At 34.7% G+C, this 21351-nt stretch overlaps 1 protein-coding gene across 1 annotated transcript in view; it reads right to left on the reverse strand.

Moving 5' to 3' along the window:
- wgn (Tumor necrosis factor receptor superfamily member wengen) overlaps nucleotides 1-4879 on the reverse strand; it is a 228856-nt gene extending 223977 nt beyond the window's left edge. The window contains exon 1 of the mRNA XM_072520684.1: nucleotides 4544-4879. Within this exon, the coding sequence (XP_072376785.1) occupies nucleotides 4544-4567 (24 nt within the window). The 5' untranslated portion in view covers nucleotides 4568-4879. The remainder of the gene's footprint in view (nucleotides 1-4543) is intronic.
- Nucleotides 4880-21351: the final 16472 nt, after the last annotated feature.

Below are 21351 nucleotides of genomic sequence, written 5' to 3' on the forward strand. Positions count from 1 at the left end.
AACAATAATTATTATCATTGGAGATTTCAGTACGAAATTAAAAACAAGACATAAAGACGAAAAACAAGGGTATTAAAATTTAGCTGGGGGTTAAGAAATAATAAGAAAATAATGAATTGCCTGGAAAATAACCGTATATTTGAAATCAAATTGTTTTTTGCTAAAATAAGCCAGAGAAAGTAAATATGGTTTAGTCCTAAAAGGACTGGTAATGTTTATTTTAATTTAAGTCTTCTAACACTAACACTAAAACGCGATGAATTTATAATGTTTATTTATTTAACCGTACAAATATATTTATTAGACTAATTCCTTAAGTTCTACTTGCTTTTGTTAAACCAGAGCGGATCCGTTTTGAGGTGGATGTGATAGGTAGCATTCGGATTTGTGTAGAAACAGTTGTGATAACTTCAGTAATAAAATAATTGTCTTATCTTCCCTCCCAAAGAGGTCGGGAATATTAATCAAAAAAATTAAATATTTAAAAATTACTAAAAACATCGTTTTTTTTCTACTTTCCTTGCTTATAACTTAAAATTAGCAATTGAATTTTATATAAGATACGAGTAGTTAAAAATGTTTTAATTTAGTTTTAGTTTTAATTTTGCTGCAAAACAGCAATAAATACAAAAAAAGCGGGAGAACCACCTAATTGCACTTAGGACCTTCACAATTCGCCTAGTAAATTTATAATATAATAAAATAGTCCATCAAATTTCATTAAAATCGATTTAATAGGTTTTGCATAATAATATTGGGGAATAAAGGGGTAGAACGCGAACGAGTTGATTCCAGTTTACTCCAATTAGCCTCTTCTACTTAAATCCGACTCTCACCTTCAAGCTGGTGTCCCGTGTAAACCGAGCAACCCAACTGGAGATCCCTTATCCAACCCGGGTGGAAAGTTTAGTCGGGAACTGAGAGAGCGGGTGAAATGGCCCTTCGAAAAGGGGGTTTGGCGTTGGGTTAGCTACCCAACCCTGTAAAAAACCTTTTGTTATGAGAGCTACAAAGAAAGAAACCGGACTGTCTAACCTACGATGAACTCGCAAACGAAATAAGGATAATGATTTAAACATTTGCACGTGGAACGAAGCCTTTATCAACCTGGAGCCACGGCTCTGTTCATAAAAAAAATGAATAAAGCCAAAGCAGATATCATTGCTTTACAGGAAATGAGGTGGACTAGCACAGTGGACATCCAACCCGACACGAATTTGGTACCGGGTTTATTGTAAGCAGCAAAGTCAAACATAGGGTAATTGATTTCAAAGCTATTGATCATTGGATAAGACTTAAAGGAAAGTTCACTAATATTAGCATTATTAACATTCATGCTCCAACGGAAGAAAAAGAGGATGATGAAAAAGACATGTTCTATGAGGCACTAGACCGAGAGTACAATGAGTGCCCAAAAAAATGACATCAAAATAATAGCGGGAGACTTTAATGTCAAAGTCGGAATAGAGAATATTTTTCGCCCACCATCGGAAAAGAGAGCCTACACGTAGACTCTAATGATAATAGAGGTTAGTCTTTGTATGTGGGTATATTTTATTTTATAGAAACCCTTAAAAGGGCAACATTACAAGCACGAACGTTTTCGGAACAACTGTTCCATCATCAGGTTAAAATACAGGTTACCATGCCTGAGCCACCAAAATATTTGGGTAAAAACCCTTTAAAATGAAATGTGTTACCAAAGATTGTACATGATGTTGATAATATTATATGATGTTTAATATTTTAATTAGATTTTACTTCAGGTAACATACACCCATGCTTAAGTGAGTTCCAGTGTCCGGAGAGTAAACCTCTTCAAACGGACTACGGCTGGCAACTCCTAGCAAACTAGTCCGTTTGAAGAGGTTTACTCTCCGGACACTGGAACTCACTTAAGCATGGGTGTATGTTACCTGAAGTAAAATCTAATTAAAATATTAAACATCATATAATATTATCAACATCATGTACAATCTTTGGTAACACATTTCATTTTAAAGGGTTTTTACCCAAATATTTTGGTGGCTCAGGCATGGTAACCTGTATTTTAACCTGATGATGGAACAGTTGTTCCGAAAACGTTCGTGCTTGTAATGTTGCCCTTTTAAGGGTTTTTATAAAATAAAATATATCCACATACAAAGACTAACCTCTTTTGTTATACGTGGTATACAGCCAGCTACAGGAATTATTTTCCTTGTGGATTTTCTAATGATAATGGTATCAGAATGATACCAGAAGAACATGATAATAGCTGGGACATGATTTCCCCATAAAGATATACATAATGGAACTTGGGAATCTCCTGATAATGAAACGATCAACCAAATAGATTATATAATCATCGATGCAAGACACTACTCTAACTTATTAGATGTTAGGTCTTTTAGAAGAGAAAACAGTGATCACTATTTAGTTAAAGCACGTTTAAAAGAGAAAATATCCAATTTAAAAAAGGAGATCGGGAAAAGGAGAGAAAAAATTGACATTAATAAACTAAAAGATCCCGACATTGCAAATGTATACAGACAGCAAATAGAAGATCAAGTAAGGACAGAAAACTTAGAAGAAGAAGACATTAACCAACTTTGGGCAAATAAACGAGATATTGTGTTACAGTAATCGGTTGAAATATTGGCAAATCCAAGTCAGAAAAAAGAAATCATTGGTTTGATCATGAGTGCGAAATGGCCACAAATAGAAAGAACGCAGCATATAAAAAAACCATCGAAGCAGGACACAGCAGAAAAAAAGAAGAATATAGACGTTTTAGAAGAGAGGAAAAGCGTATCCATCAACGTAAGAAGAGGGAATATGAACAGAACACTCTCAATGAGATACAAAGTTTATTCGATAAAAATGAAAGGGGGAAATACTAGAAATCCTTAAATAATAGCCGCTGAGAATTTAAACCACGATTAAAAATTTGTAAAGACACTAACGGTGAAATTCTACATGATAAAAACTCAGTTCTAAAAGATGGGCACAATATTTCAGGGAACATCTAAATATAAACGATATTGATGGAGGTTACAACATAGACAATCAACAAAATCTACAACGTCAACTACACAGTATAATAATAATAATAATATAATAATAAATAATAATAATATGTATAAAAAAGGTGCTGATCAACTGTTTGCAGCAATCCATAAACTAATAGGACTTATATGGCAGAATGAATTGGTACCAGAAGAGTGGTTAAAGGGAATATTATGTCCGTTGCATAAAAATGGTGATCAACTGGAGTGTAAGAACTATAGAGGCATTACTCTGTTAGCATCTGCGTATAAAAGCTTCGGCAATGTATGGATGTATTGTTTAAAATACAGATGTTGTGAAATTCGTTAAAGTGCAGAGACTTAGATGGGCTGGATACATTGCTAGGATGTCGGATCACGAATACACAAAGAGGTTAACATTTTCAAAACCAAAGGGCACAAGAAGTAGAGGATGACCACGAAGGAGATGGATTGATCATGTGGAAAAAGACCTACAGATTTTAAGGGTCAAAAGATGGAGGAAAGTTGCAAGGAATCGACAGGAGTGGCGACTTCTTTGTGAGCAGACCAAGATCCACAACGGATTGTCGAGTCACTTATGATGATGATAATAATGTTGCAATCTAATTTTTTTTTAAATCAAAATTCTTTAAAATCTTGCTCAACAAAAACTAGACCGTATAGAAGTTTGCCAATTTTTTTACATTTAAAAAAACACTCCACCTACTATCGTACATAGTATACTCTATAGAATTGAAATCGGATTATTTGGGCGGCCTCAGGATTGTTTTAAAGATATAAAAAATTTTTTGGCTTATAAACAAATAGAATATCTTGGTAAATATTAGTATAAATTAAATTTAGAAAACGGCGTTAATCGAAAGGGGAAAATACTCGGCAAGACGCCCGTTTTAAAAGAAAAAAAGTTAAAGTAAGCCAGTGGTTCCTGAGATACAACCGGTCAACTTTGACCGACGTCTGCGACGAAGTTATAAACAATAGGATGGTATTTAATCTTTGAAGCATTGCCTTTTTTTTCGGAGCTCTTAAAGCTCGATAAAAAAAAATAGCTATGTTGGGGACTTAGTTTCATCTATCTACAAATAATGCTCCAACGTTTTAGCAGAAACAAAATCATAAAGATTTATCCAAAAAATCAAAGAGACATCAGAAAAGGAGTTTTAAGGAAGCTAAAACGCAGAACTAAAATCAAAGTTAAAACAAAATAATTTTTGAATAGTGTAAAAAAAGACAGTTTTCTAGCCACAAAAATTGTTTAACTATTAGAAAATATAAAAAGGGATATTTGAGAGTGAGTTAGAAAAACTTGTGTACCACATAAACATAGTTTCAAAATACTGCATCAATTGTGTTCATAGTCCCAGAATAGTTTTTATATTCAATGAAATTGAACTTATAATACTTTGTTATTGTGTTTAAATCCTTAAAGTTATTAAGAAACTGTATAAAAACTCCTGAAAATATCCAATATTTGAAAGTAATATTTCTCATCTTCATAAAAAAATCAAACTTACCCTGTACACCGATGTAATCGCCATCCGTAGCAAATAAAATATCCTTAATATTCACAAAAATGTACACTCACAAAACTCAGTACACTTTTTCGGCACATAATATTTCGAAAAACGAGAGTCCCGCGCTATTTACGTATTGGTAGAGACGCTCCAACAGAAATAAACCAACCAACCACATCTGTCGACTGAACAAGCGCAACTGAACTGACTAAACGATGCAAACTTTCAACTGGCGACCGTTTACGCTTCGGAATCACCCTGAAACTGATAGGTGGGTAGAAACGCACACATTTTTTCCTTCAAGATTAAAAAGAATTTTCGGGAATGTTTGTAAAAACATCGTCATGTTCTCAAGAGGTCCTTTATGTCAGCTGACTGTAATGTGTTTATTGTCAACTTCCTATCGCTACTAGAACTACTACCTACTGTTATCGACTGTTTTACCTAGCTACAGGGTGGCTCCCTTAAAAAAATAGCTAGGTGTAAGCGAGGAGATAATCATAAACAAGAGCATAAATAAATATCTAAGAAAGACGTTACATAGACTGTAGAAAATATAAAGGAAGAAAATAAGTTAGATCACATCAGGTTTTTGAAAAAGTATGGATTTTAATGAAGTATTAGAAAATAAATTTAAAGTTGACAACAATAAATATTTTTTATACGAATATTGCTTTTTTACATACCAAGTTTGCTGAATTTTAGTCTATTTTACATCTATAAACTAAACATTTATTTTACTCTCAGTGGAGATTTCAATTTTAAGGATTTAAAATGGCCATTTTAAACTCAGTAAATAATCTGAAATAATTTGTAACACAACCTACTAGAAATCGTCAAGGTAATACACCTTCAGTTTTAGACTTAATAATCACTAATGAGGAAGACCTTATCAGTAAAATTCACTATCTTTCACAAAGAGATATTTCAGACCATGTATTTCTTCAGACCCAAGCTTAATTTGACATTACTGGTGGAATCAATGAAAAAATAATGGTAATAGGACAAGTCTTGTCCGAACACAAAAACCCGGAGCCTGGAGTACCACAGGGAGCAGTCCTGTCACCACTATTGTGTACAATATACACCGCAGATGTTCCAAGATCACCTGGAACTCTACTCAGCTTTATACCAACCACACGGAGATACTGACCAAACATTGAAATGTAGATATAGTAGTAAACAACCTGCAAACAAGATTAGACAACATCGAAGATTGGAGTATACAATAAAAACCCATAAACTCAGAAAAAACGCAAGCGAGGTTGCGTTTTGCAGAAAAAACGCATCAAAAAGATACATCAACAGCCAGAGGAATAATTGACAAAATAATCCCATCGAATGGAAAAGCAAAGTTAAATACCTGGGAGTAATAATGGACAAAGGAATAACCTTCAAACAACAAGTAGACGCAATACAAAAAGCCAACATGATAAAAGCGTCAAAAAGATAACTCGCAGGTAAAAGAAGCAAACTAAGAACGAAAACAAAAATTATATTAATAAATAGTACTCACATACGCATCTCTCGCACGCGGACACGTCTGTAAAACAACTAAGAAAAAGATTCAAGCGGCCCACAACAGCAAGCTTAGGGAAGCAGTCAATGTACCGAGATACGTCGCTTAACGTTTTCTATTCAGAGAACTGTAACAAGTCAGGGTAACCGATATAATAACAGAAAAGGTAAGAATTAAATTTTGGGAGCTGGAGAACCACCGAAGTCCTATACTACGAGAGATAATGAGATATGATGCATTCCGTTGATGGAAGCCAAGCGTCCAAAGCAACAAATACTTAATTAAAACAAATATATACTCAAGAGAGAAAACAAAATGGAAAAAGTTCGTAGCTCTATCAATGCAGACAGTCACAACCATTATGTAGGCCCACTAATAAGATTTTTTTTCAGGACATCCTACAAAAAAATATAAACAAAAAACATAAAAACGGCTTCGGTCACCAAAAAATATAAAAATACTAACAAAAACCGACGCAAGCCACTAAAAAAATTAACAAAAACCAAAAAGCCCGGGCACGTAGGGCCCAAACCCTTGAGCACCAAGTCTCTAAACTGGGTGTAGCCACACTATCAGATAAGTCACAGCGAGTAACTATCGGATAAGCCACAAGAGGATAGCAGGCATAAAGCCCCTAACGCTTGCCTGCATTTGATTCGGTTTGGGTACCGTGTTGGAGATCTATTACCAGGACTCCCACATGAAGAGCATTTGATAGTTGTGCCCCTATCGCGCATCAGAATGCTATAGGTGGGAAAGGGATAGTCTGGAGCATTGGAGCGAGATGGAGTGATTGCTATTTAAACTTGAATTAATACACCTCGCTCCAATGGATTGTTACACCCGAACTTCATTTCAAAGGCTGAACAAGTCTCTCGGGCTGGGTTTAATTACATTAGTGCTGCTTAATGAGTCATATAAAATTAAATTATTAGAAGAATTTTGTTTAACAAGTCATAAAAACAAGATTTGTTTAATTTGTATTTTGAGAACGATTTCCGAAATGGAAATCAAAACGTCAAAATAAACTTATTTTAACGCAAAAAAACTAAAAAACAAGAATAAAAATAGGTCGATTAGAGAGAAAAATGTCAGAAGAAAAATAGCTAAACAAAAACTGCAATTTGTAAGACACAGCATCAAATATGAAGATAAAGGATGGAACAATTTATTCCTTGATAGAAAAACAGGAGAAAAGAAGAAGACAAGGAAGCCACAAATATGAATATGACGGCGAATATGACGGCGCCGTAGCAGGCTACGTCAAAAAATTCATAGGCCCGGGGGTGGAGGTGTGGTTATTGCCTAGGAAGACTAGAAGATAGAAAAAGTGAGACAAATCTCTTAAAAACGGCAAACTTGAGGAAACGAAAAAGGAAACTAGAGAAAAAAATGTTGCAAACGACAAATAAACAACAAGATTATTTAGTGACGATAACAATTTTGATCTAGATATAATAATATATTCTCAAATCGTACACCTTCATTCAATGTTCGGTTTTCACTATTCAATCCTCGGTAAGTATTATTTCGTTTATCAGAATCTAAAAAACAATTTTATTTCATAATGTTATATTCCATAAAATTTCATTTGTACTTGTTGTGAAGTTTGAAATGGATCAATAAATACACATTTAATAGGAGTACTTATGTAAATTTTTACGGGTCGCCAATTGTTAACTACACAGTTCCGGTATTAATATTAATATAAACATTTTATAATATACAATGTTTTATGTAATTTTAACAGAAACATTTAATTTGATATACTAAATATCGCATATGCTCATAAAATAGCCAATAAGGGTAAGTAATTTTATAGTCCAGTTTTACACAAGTAAGAAATAAGTACCAAAACATACGGAGCATACTTGACTATAATATGAGATGTTAAAACAACTTCTTCTTCTGTGGAGTTGAGTCGCACATGCTTTCTAGGTCGTATTTCTTGGGAAGATCAGTCTACTTTGCATATGTTATTTTCTTAACTATCTCTCTCCAGTTTTTTGTCTTAATTTTCTTCCTGTGAAGCTTTTACTCCTGCGTGGAGTAAGTTTTCTTCCTGCAGCCACTTTGATCTTGGTGTTCCCCTTTTCTTTCTTCCTCTTGGGTTCCATTCTATCATAGCGTATATCACTGCTTCATCTCCTGCTCGTCAGATATTACCTATCCATCTTCTATATTACTTTACTTTGGTAACAAAATCTTTTTTCAGTATTTTCTTAATATCTGCATTTGTTCTGTTTCTATATTCATTTTAATCTGTTATTATTAGTGCCAGTATGGTTCTGATGATTTTTCTTTCCGCTATTCATAAGTCTGCAGTTTTATTAGTATCTCTATTTCTTCTTGTAAGATATTTTGATTTAATTGTACGGTGATTTCTCCCGAAGATATTTTTTTCTGCTTATTTACGATTACAATCTGTTCATAAATAACTAATAAGAAATTTTAATCTATCCTAAATTACTAAAGTTGTTTGAAACCAAGAGTTTACCTTACGGCGTTCTCTTGATCTAATCTGATAAATAACGCACTTATGTTAAAATGCACAATGCGCACAAGCATCATGCTCTGCTTTTTCACAGTCACTTAAACTAATTCGAAGGAGTTTGTATTCTTTAGTCATCGAGTTAGCCCTGTGTTGTCAAGGAGCTGCATTGCTTTAACATTCACATGGCTATGGAGTCGTTTTTTATGATTTTCAGCAGTCTTCTTGATAATTGTAGCCACAGTTTTGATACCCAGGTCTTTATGAAGGTCGCTGCTCCTCACGTACCAAGTAGCATTCACAATGTTTCTCAATACTCTATTCTGAAATTTCTGGATTATTTTTATATTATTTTTCTTGGCAAAACCCCAAAGTTAGCTACCCTAAGTCCAAATAGGTCGTAGTATTTGTTTATAAAGTAAAAGCTTGTTTTTTTCCAAGCATCGAATACATTTTTTTGTATCTTATGTTAAGTTCTTCCCTTTTTTCTTGACATAAACTTTTCAGCGTAATTGTGCTTCTAATGTTATACCTAGATATTTTGCCGTATTTGCATGTGGTACTTGGTTATTATTAATTGGAACTAGTGTATTTTGTATCTTTTTATTAGTAAAGTTAACGTGGACAGATTTATTTTCGATCAACCTAATTTTTCATTTTTTTGTTCAGGACTGTATTTTTTACTGATGTTTATAGTTTGTTTATTAAAGGTGACAATAGTATTATATTTTAATACAAGCATGTCGCAAGTGTATGGCAAATAAAGTACCAGGCCAACACGCTAACTTGCGGAACTCCTGCTTTAATTTCTCTTATGACTGAATAGGTGTTTTCTTATTTAATTCTAAAGTATCTTTCAGATATATAAGGCTGTAAAATTTGCAAATATTTCTTGGACATAAATGTTTTCAGCTTCTATTTCACTTCATCCCATAGTTTATCGAAGGCTTGAGCAACATCCAGAAATATAGTAGAACATACCTTCTTTTCTTCTAAGCATTTTTCAATGATATTTATAATTCTATGCACTTGATTAATTGTCTCGTGCTTATGCTTCTGAAGCCAAATTGATGTGTCGGACTTAAGTTTTTTGTTTCAATATAATTGTTTTCATTCTTTTGACTCGAAGAGTCTTCTATACGTTCGATATTACAGAAAGTAGTGATATTGGTCTGTACGAAGAAACTTCATTGGGAGGTTTTCCTGGTTAGCAGTCATTATTACTTCAGCTATTTTGCATAATCTGGGTACCTACATACATTAACCCAAAGGCAGCATTAATAAGATAAGTAAGATAAGTCTCATAATAGCTTTACGAGGTAGGTTTTTTAGTACCTCACCAGTGATTCAATCAATGCCTGAAGCTTTTTGGATTAATATTTTATTTCAGTTATTACTTCCTTAGGAGATGTTGGTCTTATTAATTTCTCTACTTGAACTGGTTCCTCCCAACTTTGCTCATTTTCTTGGCTTTCATTGGGTTTGAATGTATTTTTAAGATGTTTAGCAAATGTGTCTGCTTTTTCTTCATTTCAGATCAGGTAATCTGGTAATTCTGAAGGTAATCAGGTAAGTATTTAATAATTGTTTAGTCTTTAGTTGTTGGATTTTTTCTTTTGAGTTCTTGACTCAAAACCCAAAGTAAAGGTGATGACTATTGTTAAAAATGTTGTTATTTATGATAAAACAAGGAATAAATTTAATTTAGCCAGAAGAATAATGGCGTGGTTTGTTAATCGCCTTAGAACATGGTGTAATTCAAAAGCAAAACTTTTAACGGTATTTTCATTCAAAGAACAAAATATAATTTTGATTTTTTTTAACTTCAATATTCTGAATTTTCGAAAAACTGCTCGTCAAAAAAGGTAATTGTTAGCTCTAAATTCCATGCATATTTAAAAATACGAGAATTTACTATTTTTATTTAAAACAAAAATTTTTTGTAGCACTTTTGTTTTTCTTAAGAACTGTTATGGGATTTCTGGAATTCGGGACCAGATGGCTGTGCAATTCACATAGTTCCCACGCTGGGCCCAACCTTATGGTGTTGTTGGGTCCGGGACTAATAAATGACCATGAAGAATAAATGGGCGTAACAGCCTTGTTTTCTTAAGACAGTAGTCCATCTACAGGTTGAAAATTTATAGCTGTGAGGAATATTTGCTCGAATTTACTCTGCATATTTTTCTTTTGTTTTTGAATTGTTAGGATTTATGAAACATTTATGAAATGTGGGTATATTTACTATTTGTTATTTACTATTTGTGTTTGATGTTTGTATATGATGATTGTTTGATAACTATGTAGAAAACACAGACAAAAATCGCAAGAGGAAATTTTAATTTAGCAATGCCATATTTCCAGTTTTAAAAATAAGTGACACTCACTAATAGAAATCAAAACTAGCGAAGAAGTAGTCCAGGTGAAATCTGTCGAAAAGCGGATCATAGATAATGAACATTTTCCATCGGAGTCTATTTTATTGCAGCTAATATTTTTATTTAAGAAAATCCGAAAACATCGAAAATTTTTGCTTCTTGCTCATATAACTCGAGATGTATTCCTCCTACAAAAAAAAATTGCTATAACACAATATCAGCCTTTTTTTAGCAAGGAAAAGGGAAGATTGTAAAACTATTGTCAACAAATAATGGTTTATTGTAAAAAACAACTGTTTTTACCGAGAAAATGTAACAAAGGAAGAAATAAAAGAAGCACTTTTATATTAGGTTTTCCATTAGAATTTTCCTTTTATTCTTCGATTAGGTGTAGAGGTGTAGAGTTATGTTATAGATGTAGCACCTTTTATCGAAACGACCACATCGAGCGTCATAGACGGGAGATAGTTCTTGATAACTGGTCCTCATAAGACAGCTAATTCTCACTTATGGCTCCTTGTGCCACATTTCGGGCAACTGCGTTGGTCTGCAGGCTAAACTAAGTGAGGGTAGCCAGATATGGCGAAAATTCCACCGAGCGATTGCCGGTATAAGCAATTCCCCGTTTACAGGCCAATAGCTTAGGGTGGAGGCGCTAGTAAATGGTAGGGCACCCCTTTATCCAGGAGTTGGGAAACTGGCATCAAAGGCGGAAGAACCGTGGAAGTGGTCAACTGCATAGAGATGAGAAAAAAAGATTGGGACAAGACACCTCATTAAAAATTCGGATTGAATAAGTTCTAGTAGAATCAAATGGCTAGGCTTGCAGCGAAATTGCAAAATAAGCGAAATGCGTTGGCCAGGTTCAGGAACAGCAAATATCGGGGAACACCGCGTCTACTATTCTGGAATAGATAACGGCAAACATGAAGTAAGTGTCGGCATTATATTGACAAAAGAAGTGGCAAAATCTATTGAAAATTTCATCCCAATCTCAGCAAGAGTGAAGCTCATACAACTGAAAGCAAGATCAATCGACATCAATATAATTCAAGTATATGCACCATACTATTCATGCGGTATAGTTCATGCATATGAACTATACCACAGCATTAATCAATTCTTGTGAAAAGGTTGAAAAAGGAAGACCTAACAATTGTCATGGGTGACTTCAACGCCAAAGTTGGGGCCAGCAAAACATCATCTGCAGTTGGACCATTTGGACTAGGAAACCGGAACGATGAGGGCGATATTGGAGATTTTTCCGGAAGCAAATCAATTAGTAATAATGAACGCCTGGTTTAAGCTACACCCAAGGAAATTGTACACCTGGAAATCTCCACAGGATTCTGTTGCAAGGATTGTAAGAAATCAGATTGATTACATGCTAGTAAATAAGAGGTCTAGGAACAGCTGTATATCTGTCAAAATATACCCGGGGGCACATATAAATTCTAATCATGTACCCGTTGTAGGTAATTTCAAAGTCAGAATGAAGAAGGTTACAAGTAAGTCGATGAAGAAGTATGATGTTAGAAAACTAAAAGATCCCAATGACTGAAGGTGAGTGAAAACCTCAATACAAATGTCCCAAAATGCAGAAATGCAGGAACTATAGAGGAAAGCCTGACCATCATACAAGAAACAGTGAGAGAAATAAAAGAACAACACCTGAAGAAAGATACAGAGAAACGTAAATCGTGGATGACCGAGGAAATACTTGAACTTATGGATCAGAGAAAAAAAACAAAAAAAAAATCTCGAAGAATATAAGAGAATACAGACCATCGTTAGAAGAAAGATAAGAGAAGCCAAAGAGAAACAAAAAACAGAACAATGTCAAGAAAGAAAGGAGTATCAGAGTCAATATGATAACTTCAATGTCCATCGAAACAGATGAAACGGAGAAACAGAGAAACGCAACAGCGGAAAAATAACAGATGATGAAGGCAATCTTGCCATAACCAAAGAAGATAAAAAGAAAGCATGGGAAGAATACTTGGATAAACTTTTCCACGACCTTACAACAATACAAGAACTCAGCATTGAAGAAAATTCAGGTCCCGAAATCCTACCAGAAGAAATAGCGGCAGCCGTCAGACAGATGAAGGATCGAAAGGTCCGGGACTTGATGAAATTCCTGCAGAACTGCTAAAGCTATTATATGCAGAACAAATAAAAATAATAACTGAAATATTTAATGAAATATCTCTCTCTCTTGTCGTTTCCTCATTGCTGAGGATCGTGATTTCCTACAATGCGGGCTGTCAATTCTCTCCATCTCTTGCGATTTTGGGCTGCTCTCATGGACTCGGAAAACGTCTCTCCAGTGGCTTTCTGTACTTGATCTGACCATCGGATAGGTGAGCGTCCTCTGCCTCTACGTCCTTCTACGTTTCCGCATACAATTAATCTTTCTAAGTTGTCATTGTCTCTTCTCGCAATGTGGCCAAAAAACTTTAAAACATTTGCAAGACACTGAGAGGAGAGTCTGGTCTGAATGTTTAGCTCTTCGAGAATCGACTGATTGGATCTGTGCTCCGTCCACGAGACGCGTAGCATTCGTCTCCAGCACCACATTTCGAATGCGTCAATCCTTTTCCTATCCTCTGATTTTATTGTCCATGTTTCGGCACCGTAACTGAAGATTGAAAAAATGAGTGTCCGTACCAGTCTCATTTTGAGTTTTTTGGATGAAATATACAAGGCAGGAAAAATACCAGTAGAGTGAAAATCGGAGTTCGTACCATTGCCCAAAAAACCAGGAGAAAAAGATTACGAAGACTATAGGACCATAAGCCTAATGAGCCATCTGCTGAAGCTGTTTTTAAAAGTCATCCACAAAAAAATTACCGAAAATGCGAAGAATAAATTGCGCCCAATCAGGTTGGATTGGTGAACGCGGTTGGTACGAGGAAAGCTTTATTTAGCGTGTAGGTATTGTTTTAGAAATGTAGAGATGTCAACTGTGATGTTTTTGCATGCCTGATTGATTACAAGAAGGCTTTCGATAGAGTCAGGAATGAATAAATTATGGAAGTGCTGAAGAGGACTGGGATTGACGGAAGAGACCTAAAAATATTAGCTAACCTGTATTGGAATCAATCAGCGGTGCTAAGAATAGATGGAGAATTTAGAATTCAGGTCAAAATCTTAAGGTGAGTGAGACAGGGGTGCATAATTTCACCACTTATATTCAATCTGTATTAGGAGGACATTTTTGAAGAGGCTCTAAAAGATATTGATGAAGGCAACTCAATAAATGGAGTCTAGCTCAATAACTTGAGGTATGCAGATGATACAATAGTGTTTTCCAATACTATGGAAGGGTTGCAAAACTTAATGTGCAAAATAACGGAAACAAGTAGAACATATGGACTGGATATAAACACCAGCAAAACCAAGCTAATGATGATCAGGAAGAAAAACATAAGTGTCTATTTGTAATAGCAAGGCATTAAACGTGTCCCATAGTAGAACTACTTGGGAACTATAATCAATAAGTCGTGGTAAATACTCAAGAGATTAAATGTCGCATCGGAAAGGCAAAAAGTGCATTCTTGACTATGAGCTCTGTGTTCAAGGGACATGACCTCACACTAGAAACAAAAATAAGGTTCCTTAAATGTTACGTGTACTCAGTGCTTCTGTATGGAGTAGAAACGTGGAAATTAAAGGCGGAAACTCTATCAAAACTTCAGGCTTTTGAGCTATGATTATACAGAAAGATCTTGAAGATACCGTGGACAGACAAAGTCACCAATGAAGAAGCACTACGGAGGATGAACACAACCGCGGATTTGGTAAACATCGTGAAGGGCCGTAAGCTGCAGTATTTGGGACATATAATGAGAAATTAAGGCAGATATGAGCTACTCCAATTCATTTTGCAAGGTAAAATTGAAGGAAAAAGGGCCCCAGGACGAAGAAGGATATCCTGGCTTGCTAATCTGAGAGCATGGTATAGAAAGACCTCAACACAGCTATTCCATACAGCAACCACTAAAGTCATCATAGCCAGAATGATCGACACGTTCGGAAAGGACAATCACCCTAAGAAGAAGATTCTTCGCTTTCCTATATCGAAATCCCATATCCCTTACCGTCTTTTTACTATTATACGACGAAATCAACCTGTTTTAAAATCATTCAAGTTTGATTTTGGAGCAGATTTCATTATTGTGTTGTTATGCGTCGAAAAAGATTTAGAAGCAACTTCTTCTATTTCACGGTGTTCATTTTTCACATTCTTCATTTCACGAGAAATCATTTTTATAAGGTAGTACCTAAACTTACGCCAGTTACTAAGGCTGCACGGTCATATGCTTTTTAAAATCTTTAACAGGCTGATATTGTACCGTTTAATGCAACTTAAAAGCAATTACATTTATTATTGCCTTCCTCGATTGTCCAGACAAGACTTTGCCTTCTAATCTTGATTAAAAATCCGTAACGGTTCTTGCAACACAGGCACAAGAAAAAACAATATTTATTGTCACAAACTATACAAGCACCTCTCTGGTAGATTACTATTACTATTTTTTTTAGGAGCCGTTTGTTGTTATATCCAATTGGCTTATTATGCATTTTCCAATACTATAACTATTCAAATGTCAATAAAAACAAACAATGAACTAATTAATACTTTAGAAAGTTCTTAGTCGAGTTTTGTGAGAGCCACCCTGTACCACATTAGCACAGCTAGAAATCGTTATATTCTCTTTTTTGCTTCCGTTTCTTCCCCACGCACATGCCTATAATATTCTAATTGTATTCGAAACAGTACGTTGCGTGAATAAATATCCGACACATAGAAACGAAGGTCTCAAGTCGATAAGTTTGTTTTGTTAGAAAACCGAAGAAATACTTCTGAACTTTTAAGTGAGTTTTAGGGAATCGAGAAAAAAGCAGACGATTTTTTTTTCCGGAGGGGAAATTGAAACGTCAAACAGCAGTTAATAATGTAATTTTCATTACAATCAATAATGGCTTAATCCTTGTGGCTTCGTCAAGCCACAAGAAAACAGTTTCAGAACCTGCTTTACCTTTCTTTATTTTTTGGAGTGCTTGAACCAGTTCCTCGTTTGTTATTTTGGTCACCATTGCTGTTACTGTCTCCACTATTTCTTGAACCGTTAATTCAACTGGTTTTATGTCAAATTCTTTACTTAATAAACTGTCAAAGTACTTTTCCCTTCTCTTTTGGACATCCTTTTACTGAACTATCTTATTATTTTTATCTCGGATACATCTAACCGGATTAAAATCTTTTTCTTTCTTTGCTCTATGTTTGGCTATTCTATATATATTTGTTTCTCCTTACCTCGTATTAAGTTGATCGTATAGATTTGTATATGCTTCTGCTTTAGCTTTTGCTACTGCTACTTTCGCTTCCTTTTTCGCGACCACACAGGTTTGAAGATATATGTCCGACCTATTTTCTTGCCACTGTCGATATAATTTTCACTACTCTTTTATTTTTTCTTGAATTTCGTTTTAGCACCAGCAGATCTCTTTATTCTCAAACTTTTTTCTGACGTTTTCCAAGTATTCTAATAGCAGTATCTCTAATGATACTGGTTCTCTTTCTTTAAATTGTATGAGGACTTCCTTTCAACTTCCAACACATTTTTTCTACTATTTTAACTTTGAATAACCCTTCATTTTACAAAACTCTGAGAAGCCTAAGAACAGAGAACAGACAACAAACACCAAAACAAATTAAAAACAAAGATGGCCACATCCTCTGCGAGAACGAAAATATTATGAACAGGTGGAGAGAATATTTCGAAGACCTTCTGACTCAAAAAGACTATAATAATGAAATAGACAACACTGAAGAAAACCCATATAAGAACCCAAACCAAAACGAAATAACAATAGAAGAAATAAGAGAAATAATACTCAGGCCCAAAAGAGGAAGGGCAGCTGGCTATGATAAGATAACTGCGGAAATGCTAAAAAATATGGGAGAAAATGGAAATAAAATGCTTAGAAAAGTTTGCAATAAAGCATGGAATGAGAACAAGATCCCAGAAGACTAGGAAGAGGGCGTTATTCTACCCATTTTCAAAAAAGGTGACAGACGAGAATGCAGCAACTACAGAGGTATAACTCTCCTGAGTTTCCCTTCCAAAGTTTACGAACGAGTACTGGAGAAAAGACTACTACAAGAAGTAGACTATAAGCTGGAGCAGTCACAGAGCGGTTTCAGGAAGGGAAGAAGCATCCATGACCATGTTTTTACACCCAAGCATCTAATACAAAATGCACGAAATACAAGCACGGAACTATACCAAGCCTTCATAGACCTCGAAAAAGCATTTGATAGAACCCCGCGAACCGAAATAGACAAAAGCCTAAGAAACAGAGAAGTAGACAGCAAACTCAGAAAAGCTATTATGAGCCTATACAAGAACACAAGAAACAGAGTAAGAACAGGTAATATGGAATCAGAAGAGTTTAGAGTCAATGATGGCTTACGACAAGGAGGTGTACTAGGCCCCATCCTGTTCAATATTGTACTAGATGATATAATGAAGGAAACTAGAGAAGAAACATCGAGAATATTTGTTGGACATAGAAACCTGGAAATGATACACATAGCGGAGTGCACATTTGCAGATGACCTCGTCATATTTGGAAGAAACGAGGACGTACTTAAGAGAAACCTCCAGATATGGAGAGATAAACTCGAAAAACGTAACCTGAGAATTAATGAAAGTAAAACCAAGGTCATGGTATGTGGGAAAACAGACCAACATACAAACATTAAAATCAATAACTATACTTTAGAACAAGTCGAAACCTTTAAATACCTGGGAGTGCAACTAGAGAGTAGGGGTACACAAGAAGTAGAGATAAACAATCGAATAGCAAACGCTTCCCAGATATACCACGCAATTAAGATCACATTCCTATCGAAAAAAGAAGTATCCCAAAAAGCAAAGATAGCTATCTACAACACAGTTTTTGTACCTATCTTAACATTTGGATGTGAAAGCTGGACGCTCACCACCAGACTAAAAAATAAACTGCAAAAAATTTCAATGAAGTATCTAAGAAGAGTACTAGGGGTGACCAGAATGGACAGGATACGGAACGATGAAATAAGAGAACGCCTTAAAGTCCAATCAATAGAGAAGAAAATCGAAGAAGCCCAACTGAGATGGTACGGCCACATGGTAAGGATGGATAAAAAAAGCCAAGTGAAACAAGTGTGGGAAGGGAGAAGAACCTTGAAAAGACCGAGGGGCAGACCCATGAAGACCTGGGACGATGAAATTGCCGCCATCCTAGACAGGAGAGGAGTCACCAAGGAGCAAGCGAAGAAATTGGCAAGCAACAAGAAGAATTGGAGGAAGTTTGTATATGAAACCTAAAAAGAGACTTTACACCCAACACCTTAGGGTAGAAGGGTTATTGATTATATATTGATTATATATAACCCTTGATTCAATATTATATTGTTGTAGTATTGCTGTATATATAAAATCATAAATTTGTATCGGTTCAATATTGCTAACTCAGTAATGATAGACCAAATCAAAATAAGGGCGGTACTAATAGTATCATCCTACTAGTAGTACTACTTTATTTTAATTCGTTAGTGTGAATAAGGCGGAACTGGTTTGATACTAATTGATTTTTAAGTACTTCCTTTTTATGTTTATATTTGATTTGACACAATCTGTAAAAAAGGTACATACAACTTTATGATTACCAAGAATTTATTGGACGTGAGTATTTTGAAGGTTTGGCCTGTACATTTTTTGTTCTTTGTAGTAACTAAATGTATGAAGTAATAAATTCTTGGATAAGAGTAAGGCATCATTTTTAAATTTTTAGTATTATCTATATATTTGTCATTTTTAGTTTCAATTTTTAAAGTGTATTCAATTGTAATTATTTTCTAATAATGCTGCCGACATCACACAGCCCACATACCACCTCTTTATATATTTATCCTTTAATTTGATACGCAATTATTTATGCTATATTTACTACCCTCTTGTTCGTAGTAAGTGGTTGAAAAATTCTGACGACAATTCTATTTTAACAATTTCACAACAATAACATCATGTAAATCAATATTGCTTCATGTTTGGTTCTCATATTTACACAGAAAACCAGACTTGGTTTAAATCATAAATCAATATCAAATATTTAATTTTACTATTCACCTGACAGAAGTGACGATCTGGTTTTACCTCTAAACGCCATGATGACCTTCTCCTAACTGGAAAGTCGGTGTTTTCCAAAAACTGCTTTTTAAAACGGATTCAACCTTGACTGCAGTCCGTCTTGTACTATATTCATTTATGCATATTCATCTGAAAGAAATAAATAAATGTAGATTCTGTAATTCTTTGAATTATGTTACTATATTGACTATGTACTTAAATGAACTACAACGTTACTCGTAAAGGAGTTTTTGTTATTTGATATGGTCAATGTATCGCCAAATATGAAAAATCCGCGGAGTACCACAAGTTGAAAGAAGCGTCTTTAAGAAAGGGGTGAAACGAAGCAAAAATAACACGAAAAAACGAGATTTTTTTTGCCCTATAATTTTTTTCTACGGGGGTATAGATATGGGTATGATTTACAGAAAAAAAAACTTTTATCCGTCCTCTTCAAAATGATGTTTGGCAGAAGTCTTTAAGATTATCCGAGATACGATTTTTCAAAGTGTACCAACCACATAATTTTTCAGCCATTTTCCCTATTTCCCAAATATTGTTCTATAACTTTTTTCAACGCAGGTACATATATGCAATGGTACATTTAATAGAAAGAAAAATCAATTACCTTAAAATAGTCTATTGTAGAGGGATCTAGAACTAATTTCCTAGATGGAGACTACATAAAGGCCGCTGTTTGTCCAAATGATCTTGTCCAATAGTGTTTTTATACTTCTTACCTTAGAATTGATGTCGTTTCTTCTATCTTTGTATTACTGATAGGTGGATTTCCTCTACTTGTACGCCATACGTCTAATTTCGGATGTTTAGCCAAATCAAATCAGAAACCAACTGCTCAGCTTTACATCAAATACAACATTCAAAATACAGTTCTCCTATTTTTGACACTACAGATTTGTCTAGACGAGATCTTATCGTGGCAAAGAGACTTCGGATCGGACATACAGAATTAACACATGGTTACCTAATGCCATCCAGCAACCGGCCTACTTGTCAAAGCTGCTAATCACAACTGACAGTGAACCACATACTCACCGAATGTTTTTTGTATTTGCATTTTGTATTTTGTAACATAATACCTATTTATTGTTATAATATTTTTTCTTTTATAATCGTCCTTGTCCAAATCATTTAAATTTTACAATTAAAAAATCTTTGATATTTTTGTTGTGTCAAGGTTAATTTTTCTGATTATTATACCTACTTTCTTTTACAGCTTGTATTTTTACTTTTGTCTACATCTCGTTTAAATGTTCTCTTTTTGTTACTGGGTTTGTATCAAATTTTGTTCTTTTTTATACAATCATCTTATATTCTATATAGAGACTTTATGGACTCTATGGTTTAGTTTTTCAGAATATTTTGGTGATTTTCTTGATCAATGGTATTTTTAATAAAATTTGCCCAGTACTAGTTTTTGATCTGATCTGACCCAATATTTGGCGATGTTAAAACTCTTATGTCGAGAATTTATTTTGGTTTTATTTCTCAAATTATATTTCTCCTTAAACGAGTTTTCAGTAAGAGGTGTCAGAAAAGTTACGTCGCTTTTTGATCCTTCGATATCGGCTTTTCCTATCATTGCGAAGCAGAATTCGCTAAACGTTTAATTGCTCACCTATAGACAGGGACCGTGAGCTGAGATTAGACCGTTGTGAGACAGGTTAGTTTTACCCTACTGATGACTCGTCGTTGCGATAGTCATCCTGCTCAGTACGATCGGAACCGCAGGTTCGGACATTTCCTTTCCTTTCTAGCCAAAGGTGGCAACGATATCTCTTGGAGTCCCGAGAGTCGAAAGTCTCAAAATAATGTGACTTTACTAGACAATCGGAGTTCGCTACGGGTGTCGCACGAGCCCTTATTTCCGTTGAGATTATCGGTTTACGGTGGGATCGATCTGAATTGTCTGAATACACAGATACAGGAATTACCGTTCGAGGTACATATGTACCCACTGGCAAAAATACCCTTCATGGAGAACGCAAACTATATCTTGCCATTGAGAGTACTTACTTTTGATATGGCTGTATCCTGTATCAAAGGCCGAGGCTGAAATAACACGCTTGATTAAATAAGAATTACTCAAACTATAAACTGCAGGTCATCATATATATATATATATATATATATATATATATATATATATATATATATATATATATATATATATATAACAAACCTAGGTACAAGGTGCACAGATAACTATCTTGACT

Source organism: Diabrotica undecimpunctata, chromosome 1 (assembly GCF_040954645.1).
Source record: "Diabrotica undecimpunctata isolate CICGRU chromosome 1, icDiaUnde3, whole genome shotgun sequence".
In the NCBI taxonomy this organism is placed as follows: Eukaryota; Metazoa; Arthropoda; class Insecta; order Coleoptera; family Chrysomelidae; genus Diabrotica; species Diabrotica undecimpunctata.